The sequence below is a fragment of the Corythoichthys intestinalis genome, chromosome 3 (assembly GCF_030265065.1).
Source record: "Corythoichthys intestinalis isolate RoL2023-P3 chromosome 3, ASM3026506v1, whole genome shotgun sequence".
Lineage (NCBI taxonomy): Eukaryota > Metazoa > Chordata > Actinopteri > Syngnathiformes > Syngnathidae > Corythoichthys > Corythoichthys intestinalis.
In genome coordinates this window covers 40317753-40337883 of record NC_080397.1, presented here as the reverse complement: position 1 = coordinate 40337883, position 20131 = coordinate 40317753, and the positions used below count along the sequence as shown (strand labels likewise).

The window sequence follows — 20131 nt, the reverse complement described above, 5'->3', positions numbered from 1 at the left end:
CCATCTATAAAATATGCCATATTTTTCTGTGAATTATATATATATTCTGTGAAATAAATTGTTGGAATGGAAAGATAAGACACAAGATGGATATATACATTCAACATACGGTACATAAGGACTGTAGTGGGCATTTCACTCTACTGTCATTTAAATCTGTCTATGCTGTCCTCACTCCGAAGCGTCTACTTTTTCCAAAGCTAGACAGCTAGTGAACGACGCCTTAATAATCAGTCTTCTTCCTTTTTCATCTGATTTATTAATAAAATGGCCTCAAACCATTTTCCTCTTTAGACCGTTTACGTAAAACTACAAAAAAAAAGTACAAAAGCATTGCATTAGCAACAACGTTAGCTTAGCACGCTATACAGGTTGACTAAACATAAACAAAAAGCGTCTCATACAAACATTTCGCTTATTAACATAATATGTACATTCTTTACAACAACCATACTTACGGACAAATCTTTTCCAAGGATCATATAAGCACAACAGAGAGGTCGTGCAGCCATATTGAACTGGCAAGAAAAAAATAAACCATGTCGCAAAGCGACCACAAGAGTTCGCTGTTAGACAGCACAAAAAGCCTTGCTGTAGAACTTACCAAAAGGCAGAATACTGTCTGAGAGGGACATGTGCGTTAATTGCAACAAATATTTTAACGTGATTAATTTAAAAAATTGATTACCGCGCGTTAACGCGTTAATTTTGACAGTCCTAGTTTTGATGCTTCTGCGCATGCGGATCTACTTGCTCAGCGCGTGTCGGACTGCGAATTAGTGCGCATGCGTAATACTTGAACGGTCTCAATGGACAAAGGCAGTCTGAACGGGCACACCAAAAAAAACAGACAAAAAATCGGATTTGTTCATTAAGACCTGCAGTACAAAGGTAGCCTCAGTAACTTTTTCCAAAGTAGACAGAAATGAACTAATGCAATTACGGGAGCAATTTAAAAAACTTTATCGGTTGATTCACAACATTAAATGACTTCCAAACATAGCAAAGGTTACAATCTAGTTTTCACAATACCCGCAATACCCCTGTATCTTAAAGTTTAGGGTAAAGAATTGGGCTAGGGCCAATTATCCCCAAAACCCTCTCAACTCGTCTTTCTTTCGGGCAAATTCCACACTCTGAAACTGTCAATGATTATGATGATGATGACAATGACAATAAATTCATTCATTCATTCATTCATTCAACTTCATATAGTATGACATGTTTTTGTTTTTTGGAATGAAAAAAAATAAACATGAAAAGTAACACCAGTTACTTTGCCAAGTAACTAATTACTCTTACATTCAGCTGAGTTACTAACTCAAATACCTTTTGGGAGAAGTAATTTGGAACTGTGCCCAGTGTTCGACCCGAGCACTCTCTTGTGAAGGCAAGAAAAAGGGCTTTTTGGCACAATCTCAGTTAAAATGTCAGGGCTCTGTGTAGTCATCAGGACATAGGTGGATTATGGATGGAGCAGAAAAGTGTTTTGAATTAACACAAAAATTCCGCACAGTATACCTTTTGGTATCATCTTCTCTTAAAAAAACATTTTTTTTTTCAAAGAAATACATCAAATTAAACTCACATTGTTTCGTTTACATAACTGTCATTTGTGTTGCATTTTTTTTTTAACTCTTCAAAGCTAAAACACTCCAGAAATCACTGCTGATAAATCGTCCTTCCAGTAATTGATGATTTCCATGGAAATAAAGCAACTTTAGCCTCCCACCTTGCACCCCTCGCCAGGCAACAGCTGGGCATCAAGGACAGCGACTTCACTGTTATTTTGGCAGGGGGCAGAGGCAGCACATGTCTGACTCTGCCAGATCGATGTGGTGCACTCCACACCTTGTTTGGCAGCATCGTCACATATAATGACCAGATGAAGACTGCTCTGCAGGCTCTTGGGTGCACCCCGGGAGCTCCCCGCATTTAAATAGCAGTCACCTAGACCCCTCCTGGTCCTGGTCCCCCTCGTCCTTCAGTAGGTCAGGTGGGTGTCCAGTGGAGCTGACTGCAGCAGATGGATTATGCAGATCAAGCTGTGTATACTAGGTAATTAAATATTACACTGTAGCTGTGGCTCAGACCCCTACACTTTCTGTCCAGGTTGTGTTCCCTTAACTCAGATGTTGCTTGCCTGGACATTTGATTTTAATTGGTGCCGACGCTTGACTAAATTGCCGAGCATCCGAAGGATATTGGTTAATTTTTGTCTCAGTTGTGTGGGGGGATGGGGTCCATCAATAGGCCTATGGATTTCTATGTCATATCATATCATCTTTCAACTGAAATTGTCATGGCATGTCATGAAAATGACATCCAAGATAAATAAGAAATGTAAAAGAATAAAACTTTAGTGTCACTTTAACTAGCATGTCCAACTGTAGTTTCGCTAATTCCCGATGTCTTGACCCTTTTTTATGCTTTCTGAACATTTCGGAATGATTTTAACCATATTTGAGCTTTCAGGAGATACTGTGGAGAAGTACTTGATTAATTATACGATAATCCATATCTCTTAGATGTGTGTGTGTAGCACCTCTCATGGAAATGGAATAATATCAAATGAGTTGACTACTATGGAAGTATATTAAATATTAAATTCAAAGTTTAATATCTTCAATTCAGACTGTGGTTGTAATTTAGACAGAATAAGGGCAATAATACCCCTCCCCCTTTCTATTCAAGTTAAATTAGTTCTGGCTAAATCTGCAACAATTTCAATATGACAAAGACGAACACTGCTTATTTTCTCATCTCATAATCAAAGGTTCCCATGTCTATATCTTTCATATTTGTAGGAAACCCCCTGCTTCTCAACTCCTCAATTCCGCCAGACTTAACTGTGGGACGCACCTACAGCACTTCCCTGTGCTTCCAGGATGGTGCAGACAAAGAGCTTTTTGACCCCTTGCCAGACATCAAGGTGAAAGTGCAGAGCTCATTTATGGTCTACGGTGTTGCAGAGCGGGCTGAGTTCCATGCCAAAGCCCCTGTTGAGACCTTCCCACGGGACCTGAGCCAGGATTACTGCAGCTCAATGGACAGACAAAAAAAAGCTCTGCTCACCTTCAATGGACCTTTAAGCACTAGTAAGGAGCAGCTGAGGACTACTGGTGTATTTGGTCAGCATGGAGGACGCCTGGTGTTGCCAAACACTGGTGAGTAAATGAAAGCATAGCCTGATTTTGAGAGTTGGAATATTACTTCTACTTTAAAACAGAAAGCGGCTGCAATGTTATAGTAGCATTTTGCTCGAAGTAGATTTTTAAATAAAGACAGCCAAAACAAATTTTGTGCACTGGATCAAACAGATTTTGACTTGACTTCACTGGCAGTAAATGAGATAAAATTAAGGAGTTTTGGGGGGATACCCTGTATGATTTACACGGGCGCTTCCAAGACATCTAATTATATACTTTATATAATTAGTAGTATAATGTAACTTTATAATTATAGTTTATTTACTATATAAGAACTAGGAATCTTTGGCATGATATCGATTCGATATGTATCTTGGTACACCTGTTGCGATTTGATCCAGAAACAAAATCTTTAAAGCCATAATGGTTCGATTATGATTGTGTTCGGTTTGTAAGCAATACGATTCGATACAGTATAGGGAAACAAAGAAATACAATTCGGTACCACATGGAAAACGTTAGGGGTTTTTTTAGATTTTAATCATAAAGAGGCCAATTCTTTGAAAGAAAAAAAAATTCTTAAACTATTATTTCCTAACAGGTAAAAGGTAATGTATGTATTGTTTTTTCATGGCCCTGAAAGAAACAACAGAATGACACTGTCGTAAAAAAAAAATATATATATGGCATTTTTCTGAATGGGATCAGAAAATTTCAATAAAATGTGCATATTTGGTCAGTAAGAAAAGTGCAAAAATATAACCTTGTGCTTTGGCAGGTTGGGCTAAATGGGAAAAATGCAATTCAATAGTAAAACAAGTTGGGAAAAAAAACTTTCATTCCTGATTCTGTAAATTTTCAAGGTAAACAGATTTAAACATTGTTGGTGATGTATTTTCTGGGTGTCAAGGAATACAGTGATCCCTTGTTTTTCGCGGTTAATGGGGACCAGAACCCGCCGCGATAAGTGAAAACCGCAATTTTTTTGTGTGTGTGTGTTCAATGTATTTATTCAGATTTAGCATTGGAAAGAGATACATATAAGGCATGTCTTTTCTCTTTTTTCCCAAAGTATACATAAAATATATATACTGTATATATATACTGTATTATAATAAATGGTTTTCAAGCACTTCAAATGTAATAATCATAAGTTTTAAACATGTTACTGTCCCACAGAATTATTTTGAAACAACAATAAAGTACTGTACTGTAGTCGAAAAATGCTGGGCTTTATTAAATGCTTCTGTTACCTCCCTGCTCAAAATCACTTTAACGTTTAGTGATCACAACACGAACGTCATCACACACATTCATTCCAGCGCCCCCCCACAGAGCCTCGCACCAAATCCGCTCACGTACACACAATGAGTTGCCAAAATAACTTTAACAAGTTAAATGATGATTGACGTGTGCAGCGCTTCAGAAGCGCGTGACTCTGGACTATAAGTCGCACCTTAGTATAAGTTTTGGGGGCAATTTACTTGATAAAATCCAACACATAGAACAGATATGTCATCTTGAAAGGCAATGAACAGATATGTCATCTTGAAAGGCAATTTAAAATAAAAATACAATAGAGAACAACATGCTGAATAAGTGTACAGTATGATAATGTTACATGATGCATCAACAACCAAATGCGAACGTGGCCGGTATGTTAACGTTACATAGCTATTACGTTTCTCAGATAACTATAGCATAAAGAACATGCTAACAAGTTTACCAAACTATCAGTGTCACTCCAAAACACCAAAATAACATGTGAACTGATATAATAATGTGTTAATAATTTCACACATATGTCGCTCCTGAGTATAAGTCGCATCCCAAGTCAAACTATGAAAAAATTGCGACTTATAGTCCGAAAAATACGGTAAGTAATAATTAATAATGTCCAGCTCCGATACTTCGTATTGGTATTGGCACCCAATAGAGCTATTCTCTGAGTATCGGACCGTATTGTAGTTTGTCACAAGATCGGATCCGACCCAGTTTTGGAGTGTGTTTTCGGTACCATCATGCTTTTCAGCTGCTGTAAATTAAGCCATTTGGCAAACATATCCTCTGAGTTGGACTACTTATCTTTAGGAAATGATATTAACAGAGCAGCATCGTGTAATATTTGTAAATAGGCATATGCCGGTATGATATTCTGACGGTATGATAACTTTAAGCCAAAATATCACGATTTCACGGTATCACTGTATTGTAATTACAGCTCTAAAATGTGTTACTTCGAGATATCTGGGTTTTTAAAAAAAAAATCCATTGAGCAGGATTTTTATTTTTCAAAACATGCTAGCAAATTGGAACACGAGTATAATGTTAAAACAAATATTAAAACATATCAAAATATTCTTAATAAAATTAAAATAAATGCAGTACTTTAGGTGAGCCTAAACCCACAGCTCAACATTTTTACCATCAGAACAAAAATAATGAATTATTTTCCATTCAAAGCACATATGTATGACTCGTATAATGTTTACAATACATTATACACACACTCTAAACTTTCTAAACACAAACACTTTCTACACACAAACACTTGGCAGAGAGAAAAAAACACATGCTTTACCCCCGCTAGACACACTAAACACGCTGGAGTTAACTCTCGTAGCTGGTGGGAAACGTGCATGACAGTGTTTGCTACCTTTAATTTTGTAAAAATGTGAAATCATATTGGAGGTATTGCCTCCCTGGCACCCAACCTCCGCAAACATGTTTTACATGTCATTTGCCTCCCCCCCGCCCCCCCTCCTCTTCGCCACGGCCGTATGTACCTTTTCTGTAGCCAAAGTATTCCCATACCAGCGATTTCGTTTTCTTTGATGGGGGGAAAGAGTTCAGGAGTTTCACCTCCTCCAGCCATCGTGGAGCACAGCTGACTCACTGACACTGAGCAACAACCAGTGGTGGAGGATTGAGCCTTACAGCCGCAGGCGGGGGATTTCCCCATGCATTTTTGGGACATAAAAAATAGCTAATACCTTAGGAACAGTATGACGGAATTTTTTTGCGGTTTTGATACCTTGACGTTTTCATACCACGGTATACCTTGACCGGTAATCGGCACATGTTTATTTGTAAACAGAGCATTTCTTTAGAAGGTACCAACAGGGCTCAGTCTAATACCAAAATGTTATTTTCCATTTACTGGTTACATTATTTTTTGGATATATTTTATTGGTCTAAAAATGTGGGTATCCGGTATCGGCAAAACATATCTTGAAAAATATCGGATTGATCCAAAGCCAAAAAAAAATCAGCATCTGGACATCACAAGTAGTAATGTGAGCTTGAGATACCATTTAGAGAAAGTCAGAGATAGAGGCTTACTATATTTACTTCGAGTATTTTTAGCAGCATGTTAACCTGCAATACAAATGCTAAGAACAACACTAGCAACATGTTTCTTAATAAACTGTAAATACTGTGCTTAAATATGTGCTGAAAATTGAAGATATGAAAAAATGAAAATGAAACAATATTTATGACACGATTTGAGGTGGTTGTAGTACAGGCACATTTGCAGAAAAAAATCTCCATATATGAAGATTTGGTTTCAGTTTCAACTCTGTGGGATGTCACAATTAACTGGAGTTTCTCAGATGTTAAAGGACTTTGCAAGGATTTAAGTGGAGCTACGATGATGTGAACAATTGTCCTGTTGTTCAAATCTAAATTATTTTTTTTGCGATCTGTTTCTGAATCGCGGCCCTTGACATAGAAAAAGGACCGGTGAAATCAACTTTCCTCAATGGCCTCTCAAGCAGAGTGGTCTGAGTGGAAGAGTCACTAATGTCAAGTGTAGCACTCAGTCAGTCTACTTGCGGGTAGTGTTTTTTTTTTTCTTTCTTTTTTTTTAAACCGAGTGGCAAATCATATGAACCAGCAATAAAATGTAGCTTCTTGGGTACTCTATTAATTTAGATCCAATATAGTAACATTCTTTTCGTTTACACTGAATTTATGTAGTACTTCTTGAAATAACAAACATCAAAGGTGCTAATCAGAAGGAAAGTAACTATAAAAATGTTTTTGCCCTTGTCGCAATAACTGCTTCCACAATTTTCAAAAATGCTTCCCACAAGATCTTAGCTTAATTTGTACTTGGGGAAAAATTGGCGCCCTACTTCGTAGAAATAGGATTTGCTTTATGCTTTCGTAGGGCAATATTATACTAAGATATTGTCGGATATTTCATTCTTGCTAAATGACAAACAGCACTGGTTTGACCTCAGCATTCTTAATCTTTTTGAAAACCAATTAAATTGTTTGTTATCAACATATTTTTTTATCAAACCAGAATGTTATTTCTAAGAATTGTTAAGATTAGTTGAGAAATGTAAACTGTCCATTAGTAAAAAATAAAATAAAATAAAAATGATGTAGCAAACCGGGGGGTTCTCCCTTAATAAGAAGATACAAAAGGAAAATTAATGCAGAGTGTTTGCTTGTTCCCGTTTGGCATACAGAGTATCCCATCATCTATTGTTTTTAATATTCTCAAGCCTCAGCTGAATACGAATATATGGTGACTTATTAGAAATCTACTGTACCTTTAATGACGTTTTGTAACGTTAATATTCTTTAAATTGCATTAGGAGCTTCCTTTAATTTTTCACAAGGCTCCTCGCAACCTGTTTTTGTAATTCAGTTCAATAATGTGTTTTTATCTCCTCAGTATGGACTTATTTCCAATGGTATGATAGCTATTAGGGCTTATTATGTGCGGTGGCAGTACGGTGTTGTCCATTATGGAGTTGTTACATAACTAGGAGTGCTCGGAGGATCACTCTCATGGAGGATCAAAATTACTCGTAATAACTTGTTTTGACACCATGTCTGATTCAGACAGGCAATGTTTGCCGCTGCAGTGAATTTCTGCCTGTTTCATCTGACTGTCTTTAAAATGTGTTTATCCTTATTCAATTCTATACGTTCATATTCTATAAGTCCTACTCTTGAAAGGACATAACTTTCTGAGGCAAGCCAATTAATTTAATTTATGTAATGTAAGTCACTGAACAGCCTGATATTTTGCATTTTAATGGAAGACGTTAACCTTTCTTTTTAGTTTTGACAAGGTCATCCTAATTGCCTCACGATTGTGCCTTTGACGTGTGATTTGGTTATTTTGAATAACATAAACTAGAAAATAAATTTGGTATTTCTAAGTTGTAACAAAGATTTTTACCAATGATTTTTAATCTGTAGCACTGAACAGCCTATCTAGTCCTTCACAAAAAATTTGCATATTGTGATAAAGTTTCTATAATGTACCGATAAACTGAGAACCGAGTGATGTTTTAAAGTCTTCGAAGCGGAAAATCACACATAACTAGCCCGGATCATTTGACATGACGACTGGGTTGTCGATTGTCTTTGCCGATCAGCAAACCGCCCGGCGGAGAGCAATTTACAGCTCGTTCCCCGGAGGAGGGCGGCTGCTGTTGTTGTGCAGCTAACGTGCAGCTAATGTGCATGAGGAGAGCTTTTTACATGCCTATCAATGATCAAACGTAAGTAGTCCTTTATTTAAAGAAAGTTTGTAGTGTTTACTTTGTAATTGCTGTATTCGCCAGTATTTGACATAATACAAAACAAGATGTTTACTCACTTCCTCGTAAGTCCCATGGTCCCACAGTAGTAGGGCTTGTTTTGTCCAATATCCACCGGTGAATGGGAACCTTTTGAAACTCCAAAAAGGTGCACACACCTCTCCATCAAACAGCAAGATTTTTCTGCAGCCGTTTGGCTGGCGTGATGCGAAATATAAACATATTAATCCGCAAAATCAGATGAACCCTTAGTCCTCATACAACAGTACAGCTGTATAGTGAAGAGGACGCCTTCATCCGTACACGTCACAGTGCCCTCTTTCTCAACTCGAGACTGTTGCCGGAAGTCACTCATTTTCATGGCGCGGGATTCAAAAAACTAAATAAATAAAGTGATCGCTTCCACACACATCTAAGTGGTCCATATCATTCAGGAGCATAAAATACCACGTGTATTATGAAATAAACATGCTTTTTCTTGTCACAGGCACTTTAAGCTCATCCACAGTGTTGGGTCTGGTGTCTCTCAACTTCCTTTTAACAATATCCCACATATTTTCTATGGGGTTCTGATCAGGAGAGTTGGCAGGCCAATTGAGCAAAGTAATGCCATCATCAGTAAACCCTTTAGCAGTGGTTTTGGCACAGTGAGCAGGTGCCAGGTCGTGCTGAAAAATGAAATCTTCATCTCCATAAAGCTTTTCAGCACATGGAAGCATGAAGTGCTCCAAAATCTATTGATAGCTAGCTGCATTGACCCTGTCCTTGATAAATCACAGTAGATCAATACCAGCAGCTGACATGGCACCCTAGACCATCACTGACTGTGGGTACTTGACACTGGACTTCAGGCATTTTGGCATTTCCTTCTCCCCAGTCTTCCTCCAAACTCGGGCACCTTGATTTCCGAAAGACATGCAAAATTTTCTTTCATCTGAAAAAAGTACTTTGGACCACTGAGCAACAGTCCAGTGCTGCTTCTCTGTAGCCAAGGTCAGGCGCTTCTGCCGCTGTTTCACACGTGCCTGTGCACGGTGGCTCTGGATGTTTTTACTCCAGACTCAGTCCACTGTTTCTGCAGGTCCCCCAAGGTCTGGAATCGGCCCTTCTCCACAATCTTTCTCAGTGTGCGCTCACCTCTTCTGGTTGTGCAGCGTTTCCTGCCACACTTTTTCCTTCCCACAGACTTCCCACTGAGGTGCCTTGATACAGCACTCTGGGAACAGCCTATTTGCTCAGCAATTTCTTTCTGTGTCTTAGCGTCTTGCTTAAGTGTGTCAATGATGGCCTTCTGGACAGCAGTCAGGTCGGCAGTCTTGCCCATGATCGCGGTTTTGAGTAATGAACCAGGCTGGGAGTTTTTAAAAGCCTCAGGAATCTATTGCAGGGGTTTTGAGTTAATTCGTTGATTCAGATGATTAAGTTAGTAGCTTCTTTAGAGTACCTTTTCATGATATGCTAATTTTTTGAGATAGGGATTTTTGTTTTTTCTTGACTTTTTTGGCAAAATCATTAATTTTAAAACAATAAAAGGCTTGAACTACTTCAGTTGTGTGTAATGAATCTAAAACATATGAAAGTCTAATGTTTATCAGTACATTACAGAAAATAATGAACTTTATCATCACAATATGCAATTTTTTTTAGAAGGACTAATATTTCACTTTTTAAATGACTCACAATTTAGGAAGGCAACATCACAATTAGCATAAGCAGAATAAAAAGTCCTATACAGTGAATATCTGTTGCATGTTTACATCAGCTGTTCTGCTGAGACCACAAATGCAAGTTAATTCCAAATGAAAAACTTTTAGAGTGAGTTAAACTTTCCAGAGAGTGAAGGAGTAAACTGTTGGTCATATCCAGCTTCACCCATTTATAAGGTTGTAATATTGTGTACAGAATTGTATTAAATTTTTTAAAATTCGTGTACCTGTTTTTAAATTAAATTTTATCTGAAGTTAAATTTTTTAAATGCCATTCTGCTACATCCCTTAACTATTCTCCTGCTCCTGTATCTGTAATGGCTTACGAGGCCCTGTACTGACAGGCTGATGGAGATATTGCTTTTTTTCTCATGCATGTTTTCCAGGCGTGAGCCTGCTTGTGCCTCATGGAGCCGTGGCTGAAAATATGTCCTGGGAGATGTACGTGGTGATCAATCTGAGAGAAGCAAGGTGAGATCAACCTAATATCTTTTCCAGCATTTTTTTTTTTTTTTTTTTTTTTTTTGTCACGGTGTCTATACTTTTATCTAATTTCCCTAGCCTTTCTTGCTTACGCGTGGTCATCACTAAAGCTCTTTGCAGACCATCTAAACTATTATTATATTAAAAAAACGTTCAATTATCCTATTACAGAATACCATCAGATGGCTAAGGCTAGGTTCAGACCACAGGTCTTATTGCACAAATCCGATTTTTTCGTGTTTTTCCGACTCGATTGAGGCATTAACTTTACGGTCTGAACGGGACAAATCGCATAGAAATGGACCATTTCAAATCCTATCTGCGTCAATTTCGTATGTGGTTTAAATCAGATCTGTAATCCAATCTTTTTCCAGAATGTGGCGGCCGTCTAAACTGTCAAGTCTCCCAAATCGGAATTCATGCAATTAGGTCAGGCAGGACGGCAGCAATGTAGCTGTGCATTAGTGTTAGTACCTAGCTTTAACTCGGCTTTAACACAGTAGGCGGGCTTGACCACAGTCATAAAAAAATGAAGAAAAGTATAAACCTGATAATGCTCGGTTTTCTTTCTGTGCGCCAAATTATCAATATTTCAGTATCGCTTACATGGCTGAGTCAGGGCAAACTGCACACATGACGCGTGCATGCGTTCTATCAATCCATATAAACTTTGATTATAAGACTAAACAGGGATTATTTATATCTGTTATTTGTGTCCTCTTTTTGGAAATCAAAATATGATCAATGACGTACAGCCAGCATTTGTAGTCATTTGTTTTGATGCTTCTGAGTATGCGGGTCAGTTTGCTCAGTGCGCGTCGGACCGCGAGTTAGTGGACATGCTTATTCCTTGAACGGGCTAAATGGAAAAAGGCATAAAACAGATAAGATAAACAAATCGGAATTGTGCATTAAGACCTGCGGTGTGAACCTAGCCTAATAGATGTGTGAGGACACTGTATTGTTCTAAAACAGCCAACATACTCTGGCCAACATGTATCAATAACTGTCTATGTTAATGGAAATTTGTAAAAATTATTAAAAGTGTTTGACCTTCCCCTTGGCCGTCCTCACATTTCTGTGTTTACTGGCTGCATGGGTGCATGACAGATGGACCCAGCCAGCACTCTACCTCCCTATAGGAGTGTGAATATGCACGCTTATTCGACGAAGGCCTTCACAGGTGGTGCTTTGAACATTGATGGCTGCTGTTGCAAAACTTCTCGATTGAGTGTTTTGCAGTGTTGTTTTCGTCAGCGATGACAAAAACGAAAATATTTCTTCAACGAACTATTTTTTTCATGATGATAACGTCACGATGACGCGCTGAAAATGTGTCTTGGGAGACTAATACGTTACAAGATGGATACCAGTTGTCGTCTGACGACACGAGAACAAGATAAAAAAATTGCCATAGTTTCCATCATAAATTCACAATGTGTGATATTTTCTTATTGTATGTGGGGTTAACACTAATTTAGCAGTGTTTGATCGTGTCACTAATGTGACCTGCTGCGCCACCACCCCGACCCACATACACACACACGCTACTGTGCCCATTCCAGGCTACTTTTGTGAAACATGTGTCAGGTGATTCTTGGTAAGTTCTGCTTTCTTATCTTGGCTAAATATGCCATGTTGCTTTAGCCTTTAAAGGTCTTTGCTGAGTGATCATCACACACTAAACTAACTTGTCGTTTTAGCATAGCGTTCGAGCTAGCATTAGCATTTAGCGCTGTGACTCGGTGTCTTCCTAAACTCATGGAAAACATTTTACATACAGTTCGTGGCGTCTAGGTGAGTTTCGAGGCGGTCTGGCTGACTTTTGATGCCGCACAGAGAGTTTTAGACTCTGGTGGAGAGAGCTGGCTGTGGCGGCTAGCTTCAAACTGGCGTCGAGCACTGCGTCCAAGGTCTGCAAAGCCCTCCAAGCCCGATTTGTTTGCTGTGTCCAGCCAGTGGGAAGCCATAGCAGAGTTCTGGCGTCTATGGAACTTCCCAAACTGCGTTGGGAGCAGGGCCGGAGTGGGACTCATTTTCGGCCCTGGAATTTCATGCCTCAGACCGGCCCACTCATTTAAAATTATGTCATTATGCATACACGTGTTAAGTTCAGTGTTCTCTAAAGCCGTGTACTGTAATTCTGTGTATTCCAATTCAGTGCAGGTCATGGTTGTTTAACAAGGTGGCTCTATTTTAACAAGTGCAACACAACATATTTTGAACAAATTTAAAAATGGATTTAAAAAAAAAAAAAACTATATTAAATGATACATTTGAAAAATAAATTAGGCCAGTCAAACGATTAAAATTTTTGATCAAGTTAATTACAGCTTAAAAATTAATCGTAATTAATCGCAATTCAAACCATCTATAAAATATGCCATATTTTTCTGTAAATTATTGTTGGAATGGAAAGATAAGACACAAGATGGATATAAACATTCAACATAAGGTACATAAGGACTGTATTTGTTTATTATAACAATAAATCAACAAGATGGCATTAACATTATGAACATTCTGTTAAAGCGATCCATGGATAGAAAGACTTGTAGTTCTTAAAAGATAAATGTTAGTACAAGTTATAGAAATTTTATATTAAAACCCCTCTTAATGTTTTCGTTTTAATAAAATTTGTAAAATTTTCAATCAAAAAATAAACTAGTAGCCCGCCATTGTTGATGTAAATAATTACTTACACAATGCTCATGGGTGCTAAAGCCTATAAAATCAGTCACACCCAAGCGCCAGCAGAGGGTGGCAAAACTCCATTAAACACAATTAACAAGTGGGCATGTCATTGTACTGTCATTTAAATCTGTCTGAGCAGGGCATGTGTATTAATTGCGTCAAATATTTTAACGTGATTCATTTAAAAAATTAATTACCGCCCGTTAACCCGATAATTTTGACAGCCCTAAAATAAATGAATCAATAAGACCTTTTCTGCAACATCAAATATTAACAAAATGAGTGCTTACAGATAAAACAAACATAGCAACATAACAATATGAAAAATAAAGAATACGTATTGCACATTGTTGTAACAACTTCTAATGATACTATTATCCATTTTCCATTTCCACTTTAAAAACGCCACGTAATTGATTATATTAATTCTAATGTTAACTCGCTGAACGACATGGCAATCTTACCTTCCAGCTCTGCACCTGTGGTGTGTTCATTATGGCTAATGCTTGCTGCTACATATCCCTTGTGAGGTGCTACAAGAAGCCAAAGTTTCCACAATTACATATTGTCGTATCACACGGTGCAAGTTGCATTTTATTCGCCATCTGGCCTTACCACTTTCGTTGTAATCCTCTGTAGTTTGAGGCAGCAAGGTCGTTGCATGAAAAAAATTAGCTATTTTTGCGCATTTTGCCGATTCTTTCACGAGTGCTTTTCTTTTTAATTCTTATTTTTCAGCGCCACCCTTGCTCTTTTTATCCATCCGAGCACCGAGTTAGCAGCTAATTTGGCTCAATACAGACTACAATTAGGGGGCGGAGCTGCATGCTGTATTTTTCGTCTGCACACGTGAGGATGAGTCTGGGAAAAAAATACTGTTTTTTTTTTTTTTTTTTTTTTTTTTTAAGACGGCCCACAGGGACAGCGGTAACATAATGTAAGTTATACTCAGTGACACTGTCACAAATAAATACCAAACAAAAAATGATAACAGTGTAATTTTTTTTTTTTTTTTTTTAAATAAAACCCGGACCGGCCCATCTGGCCGGCCGGCCCTTCTGGAATCGTCCAGAAGCTCCCGATTAGTCACTCCGGGCCTGGTTGGGAGCCTTGATTTTAACGTGATCATAAAAAGCACCGAGGCACTCTCAATCAGTGATGATGTATCGTGAGTGAACTGTCTGTTATTGAAAATTAAAGATCAAAACAACTCTTTTGACACCAAATCTGTGCTTTATTCTTCATATACTTGAAGTGTGACACGTAATTAAGTCACAGACTCACAGCAAACATATGTACACAATAAATGATGAAGTGCACCAACCAAAAATACGACATAAAGTGATAAAAAGTTGGCAGTTTTTGGCCGACTGGGTCACCGCTTCGTGTGGCCACTCGATTCCGAACACACACATCTCGGTGATTCTTCCATTTTTTTTTTTTTTTTCAATCGCCGACTTTGCCATTTGGCAATCACAATAATGTCTTGACGAGACTTGCTCTTCGATAATACTCGCGTCGGCTTGGTCCATTTTTGCGTGTAGAAAATGTTTGATTCTATTCTACAATGGTGGTGATATCGCGCTGAACCGAAAATAACAGTCTGAGTGGACCAATCACAGTCCGTTTCTGCCACGTCATACGCGTCTACGCGACGCGAAGGTTAGAAAATTCGAGAGGAGCATGTCAGGCTACGGCGCAGGGTCGTAACTCGGGTCTTCCTTGACGGCGCAGGTCTGACGCGGAAGTATAACTCGGCCTTAAGACTAATACGGTTTTTTCGTACAAAATACTAAGATAAAAATTTAAATGGCTGCCAAAAACAACACTGGTCTTTTGTTTAACCCTTTAACACCGAACGTGTCGGCAGCGACGCGTTTACGCATGTCGTCTTTGAAGCTTCGTTACGCTGTAATTACGTCACCCACGTGCCGCTGGTTGGTCTCATTTGAAAGTACGGAAGTTGATGTCCACACCAGTTTTTAATTGGAGTCAATCGACCAAGAAAAACGGGAGATAATGTCATTTGAGTTTTATAGTTTTATTGCACTCATAAATATGCATTAAAACGCTGCATGGAGCAATTATCTATCTCCATATTTCGATCATTTCTTGTCCTTTTTCAAAACCGAAAGCAGCACAAACACTAGGGCCGTTGTGATGTCAAGAAGGACGAACCGAATGTGGACGTTTTTTTTTTTTTTATAAATTTCCGAGCGAGGCGCCAACTAAGGAAAAGGAGACATACGAGGCAAGCAACGGCCGGTTGGTTTGAGCGAGCGACTTTGAAACGTGCAGAATTAATCTAAAACTAAATTTAGCGCAAGCTAATGCATTATTTCATTAACTCAAGGAAGAAGATGAACCGTATTTGTCGTTGTTTTCCTGGGATGAGTCGGCGTCTCGGCGAGTAGAAGTGACAGGCTGACAGCAGCGCGCAAAGTCTGCAAACGGCGAAAGAGTAGACTGTGTGACGTTGTGTGTGACACAGCTCCGTTACTTGTTCATGCAGAAGCTTTATTGAGTTCGCAAAAAAAAAAAAAAAACTTTATTGGGTCGTTGGAAACATTTGAATTGAACTGAACTACTTGTCAATATTTTTGAAAATACTTTTTTCAATGTTATATATATTCTTACTTCACTATAATCTTTTTAATTTTTATAAAGATGAGTGTTCGAGAAGCTTGATTGCATGTACATTTTTACTTTAGATAAGGTGATGGGTATAATACCTAACTTCACAAAGAGATATCCTCCAAACCCTTTTTGTGTTAGATGATATATATATATATATATATATATATATATATATATATATATATATATATATATATATTTTTTTTTTTCCTCACTATTTTGCACTGTATATAACCCGTTTTGACCATAGTATGTGTAAAGGCCAAAAACACCTATGACCATACTTGCTGTTTGTGTTGAATTTTCAAACAAAAAAACTATTCAATCTTATTTTTTTCTATCGAATGTTTATCCTAACAAGTAGAATAAATATTATCAAGCTTCAAAATGGTTGGTCGAGCATGTTTGGTTGTCAATGGAACATTAACATTACAAATTTTGAAAATATATTTTGGGATTTTTTTGTCTTTTTGGGTCCAAAATGTGGATTATAATTGGTCAGTGAAGAAAACAACAGTTTGGACATGAAGTTCAAGGTGTCGTTAAAAAAGGGACCCAACTTGGCCATTGTGAACAATTTTTTCTTTGAAATATAAAGGCAACATCAAATACATGCAAATTCGGCCAAAATAGGCTTAGGTGTTAAAGGGTTAACCAGTGAAGTCACAAGACGCAAATTAAAACCTTCAATCCCCCCAATTTTATTCTCATCCCACCTACTCGGCAGTCAATAAGTAGTTATGTACTCCTGTAGATACACGATGAAAGATGTGTCAAGGAGCGAGTCATGACCTTGGAAGCTTGTTTAAACGATGATGAATGCCCTGATAAGTAGAGCGCGCTTTTCTGATGGACATGCATAGCAGAAAATAAGACCTCGACAATCCCTTGAGGCCTTTCATCTTGGCAGTACACGTGTTAAGTATTCTGATCACAGCTTTGTAATGACCCTCGGATGGACTGAGCGTCTCTCTGAGGGGAATTTGCACCTTTTTCCCCTCGGCAAGTCATGTGAAGCTCCCTCCAGTTTCCTCTGAAGTGTTGTTGTTTATTCACACCGTTCAATTTGAACAGATTTCAAAAGGAAGGAGCCGTATATACTTTTGTTAGTGTAAGGACAGAGGTTGAAGGTGACTGATAATGAATGGGTGGGCGTCATATTCAGAATGGATGATTTATGCCTTTCTTCCTGTAAATATGGAAAGGTTTGCTTTGCTCAGTTGTCTCCAAATTAATATTAGGATAAAAAAACCTATCAGGGTTTTTCAACATTCGTTGTTGAAATGACTCACAAGTGCGGCATTTTCCCTCAAGGCATTGTCGTTAAAATATATGGTACACAAAGGACTAAAACTGTTCTTGTCACGTATCCTTCCCAAAGTGAGAATTTGGTCTCTCCCTCTTCACTTTTGAGACATGAAATATGGCGGGCACCGATTGAACAATATTATGTTTCAGTCCTGAACGCACGTTAGACGTGCTTATTTTCCTGTCACTGAGGGACTAGAAAAATGTTTAGTGGAGCTGTCCATGTGGTCTGTTGGGCTTTTCATCTGACCGGCTGTCAATCACTTTTCTACATTCTCGCAAGAAAACCCTAGGGAGAATTGCTTCACTTTTGTGTCCGACTCCTATCGCTGCCCAACTGACTTCTCCACATAGACAGATTCCTATTAAGGCCTTTTTTTCAAGATGTATTCCCAAAGCTTTTCAAAGGCTGTTCTAAACCTTTTGAAGGTGCAGTTTTGCTTAGGTCAGACATACTTCCCTTGCAGCCAAGGTTTTATGAATGCATTGTATTGTAAAATAAATCTTTCAAACTACAGAAGCAGAAAAGGCTTTGTTCTGGCCATGGAAAGAGCTTTAGAAGAGGATTTCTGTGAGTATTTTTTATTTATTTATTTTTTTTTCGGTGTAAAGTGCTCTTTGTTATGTATTTTTGTCTCCCTACCTTCTGGTCTAATAAAATATAATGTTCAACTGATATATATGTCTGGAAACAGATGTGCCCCAGTCTGCTGTTTTGATAAGACTGTTTGCTGCCACTGCACTTTGTGAATGGACAGACATAACATTAACCATACTTGTCGCACACATACTCTGTAAATGACATATGTTTGTTTTTATCCTTTGGCAAGTGTTTGTGGATGGCCACCAGTCACTCTGAAACGGTTAGATATTGTTTTGATAGGCGAAATGAGCAAATTGTGTGGGGGTGTTCGGTAAGTGGTGCTGTATTTGCAGTTTGGCCAATATGACACATAACATACTACAATAGCAATACATCAATATACACTTTTTTTCCTTCATCCTTGAATATAATTTCAAATATACAGGATTTTAATTTCTGAAAAATTCCAGCATAATTTTACCCTTGATGGTTCTAATTAGGTTGTGCTCCTGTTTCACTTATGATATATATTTGATCCATACTGAGAAGTCAGTCTGTTAGGTGACAGACTGACATGTTTTAGAGCAATCCTATCAAATGAATGTTCACCGTTAAAATGTACTAGACATCCCTCGGCAGTGTTGTCACAGATTACTCGAAAAAGTACCGTAATTTTTGCACTTTAAGGCACATCTGACTAGGGCTGCAGCTATCGATTATTTTAGTAGTCGATTAATTGATGAACCAGGTAGTTCGAATAATCGAGTAATCTGATAAGGAACATGAAAAATTAAAATAGCTGAGCTGAGCCTCAGATGGTATATAAAAAAAAAAAAGAGGATCTATGTACAACAAAAGAACAATTGGCTAACTTACATAGCAAAAGTCCGCTAGCTTAAATGCTATTAAATGCTAACTTTTTTTCTCCAATGCTCTTAACAAATGGTTTAGACTCATATTCCCACAAAAAATAAAACAGCTAAATATAAACTACATTACGAATGCATTAAAAAACATTAGCCCAAACAAAAACTTAGCTTACGTTGGTCTTAACAGGGAGCAGTTGGATTCAGTCATGTGAAATGAGACAGACCAGAGGGCAATGTATCTACCCTAAGCAATAAACTACATGTAAACACTTTCAAAATAAAGCATTACAATGCCACTTTAATTGAACAAATACTCGAAGCAACAAAATTTAATTTGAATTTTTTTTTTTAATCGAATACTCGAGTTAATCGATTAATCGTTGCAGCAGTACACCTGACTATAAGCCGCCACCCACCAAATGTGGCACGAAAACGGCATTTGTTCATGGATAAGCCGCACTGGACTATAAACCGCAACTGTCCTCACTGTATTATGGGGTATTAACACAGAAATATATTAACCGGTAGCACTTTATTTGACAGCGGCATCAAACGACTGTCATAAGACCACATTAACCACCATGAACCACTTGGTTTCAAAGCTTCTTTGCTTCAAGAAGGTTCATTTGGTCATCACTGCTCCCTTGGGGGAGACAGACAACCTCTGCTGCCACCTGCTGCCAACACTGTTGTTGTCCAATATGCCTCCTAGCATTGTAGTGCTACAGATGTAAATAACAATCAAAATTCATGTTCTGTGCTAATAATTTCTTCAGTTACTGTTCCAGTTGTTTCATTAATTGTTAGTTATGGTATTTGGTAACACTTTATTTGACAGTGGCGCCATAAGACTGTCATTAAACAATCATAAAGATGACACTTAATGCATTAGCATTAAGTAATGCCCATGACAGTGTCATGTCATAATTATGACGGTGTTATGAAAGTCTCATGACACCGCTGTCAAATAAAGTGTTACTGATTAACCCAAATAAATCAACGAATAAGCCGCACTCGACGATAAGCCACAGGATTCAAAATGAATGTGTGATTAATTTAAAGGGGAAAATTAGAATTTTTCATATAAGGCTTAATCTTGAATTAGCGGGGGTTCAATTAGTTTGTTGATTTCAAC

General features: G+C 38.0%; 1 protein-coding gene across 2 annotated transcripts in view; it reads left to right on the top strand.

Moving 5' to 3' along the window:
• Positions 1-20131, top strand: part of unc5db (unc-5 netrin receptor Db) — a 330197-nt gene that overhangs the window by 224644 nt on the left and 85422 nt on the right. For both annotated transcript variants that reach the window (XM_057831103.1, XM_057831101.1), the window contains 2 exons: positions 2808-3167; positions 10809-10893. In XM_057831103.1, the coding sequence (XP_057687086.1) occupies positions 2808-3167; positions 10809-10893 (445 nt within the window). The remainder of the gene's footprint in view (positions 1-2807; positions 3168-10808; positions 10894-20131) is intronic.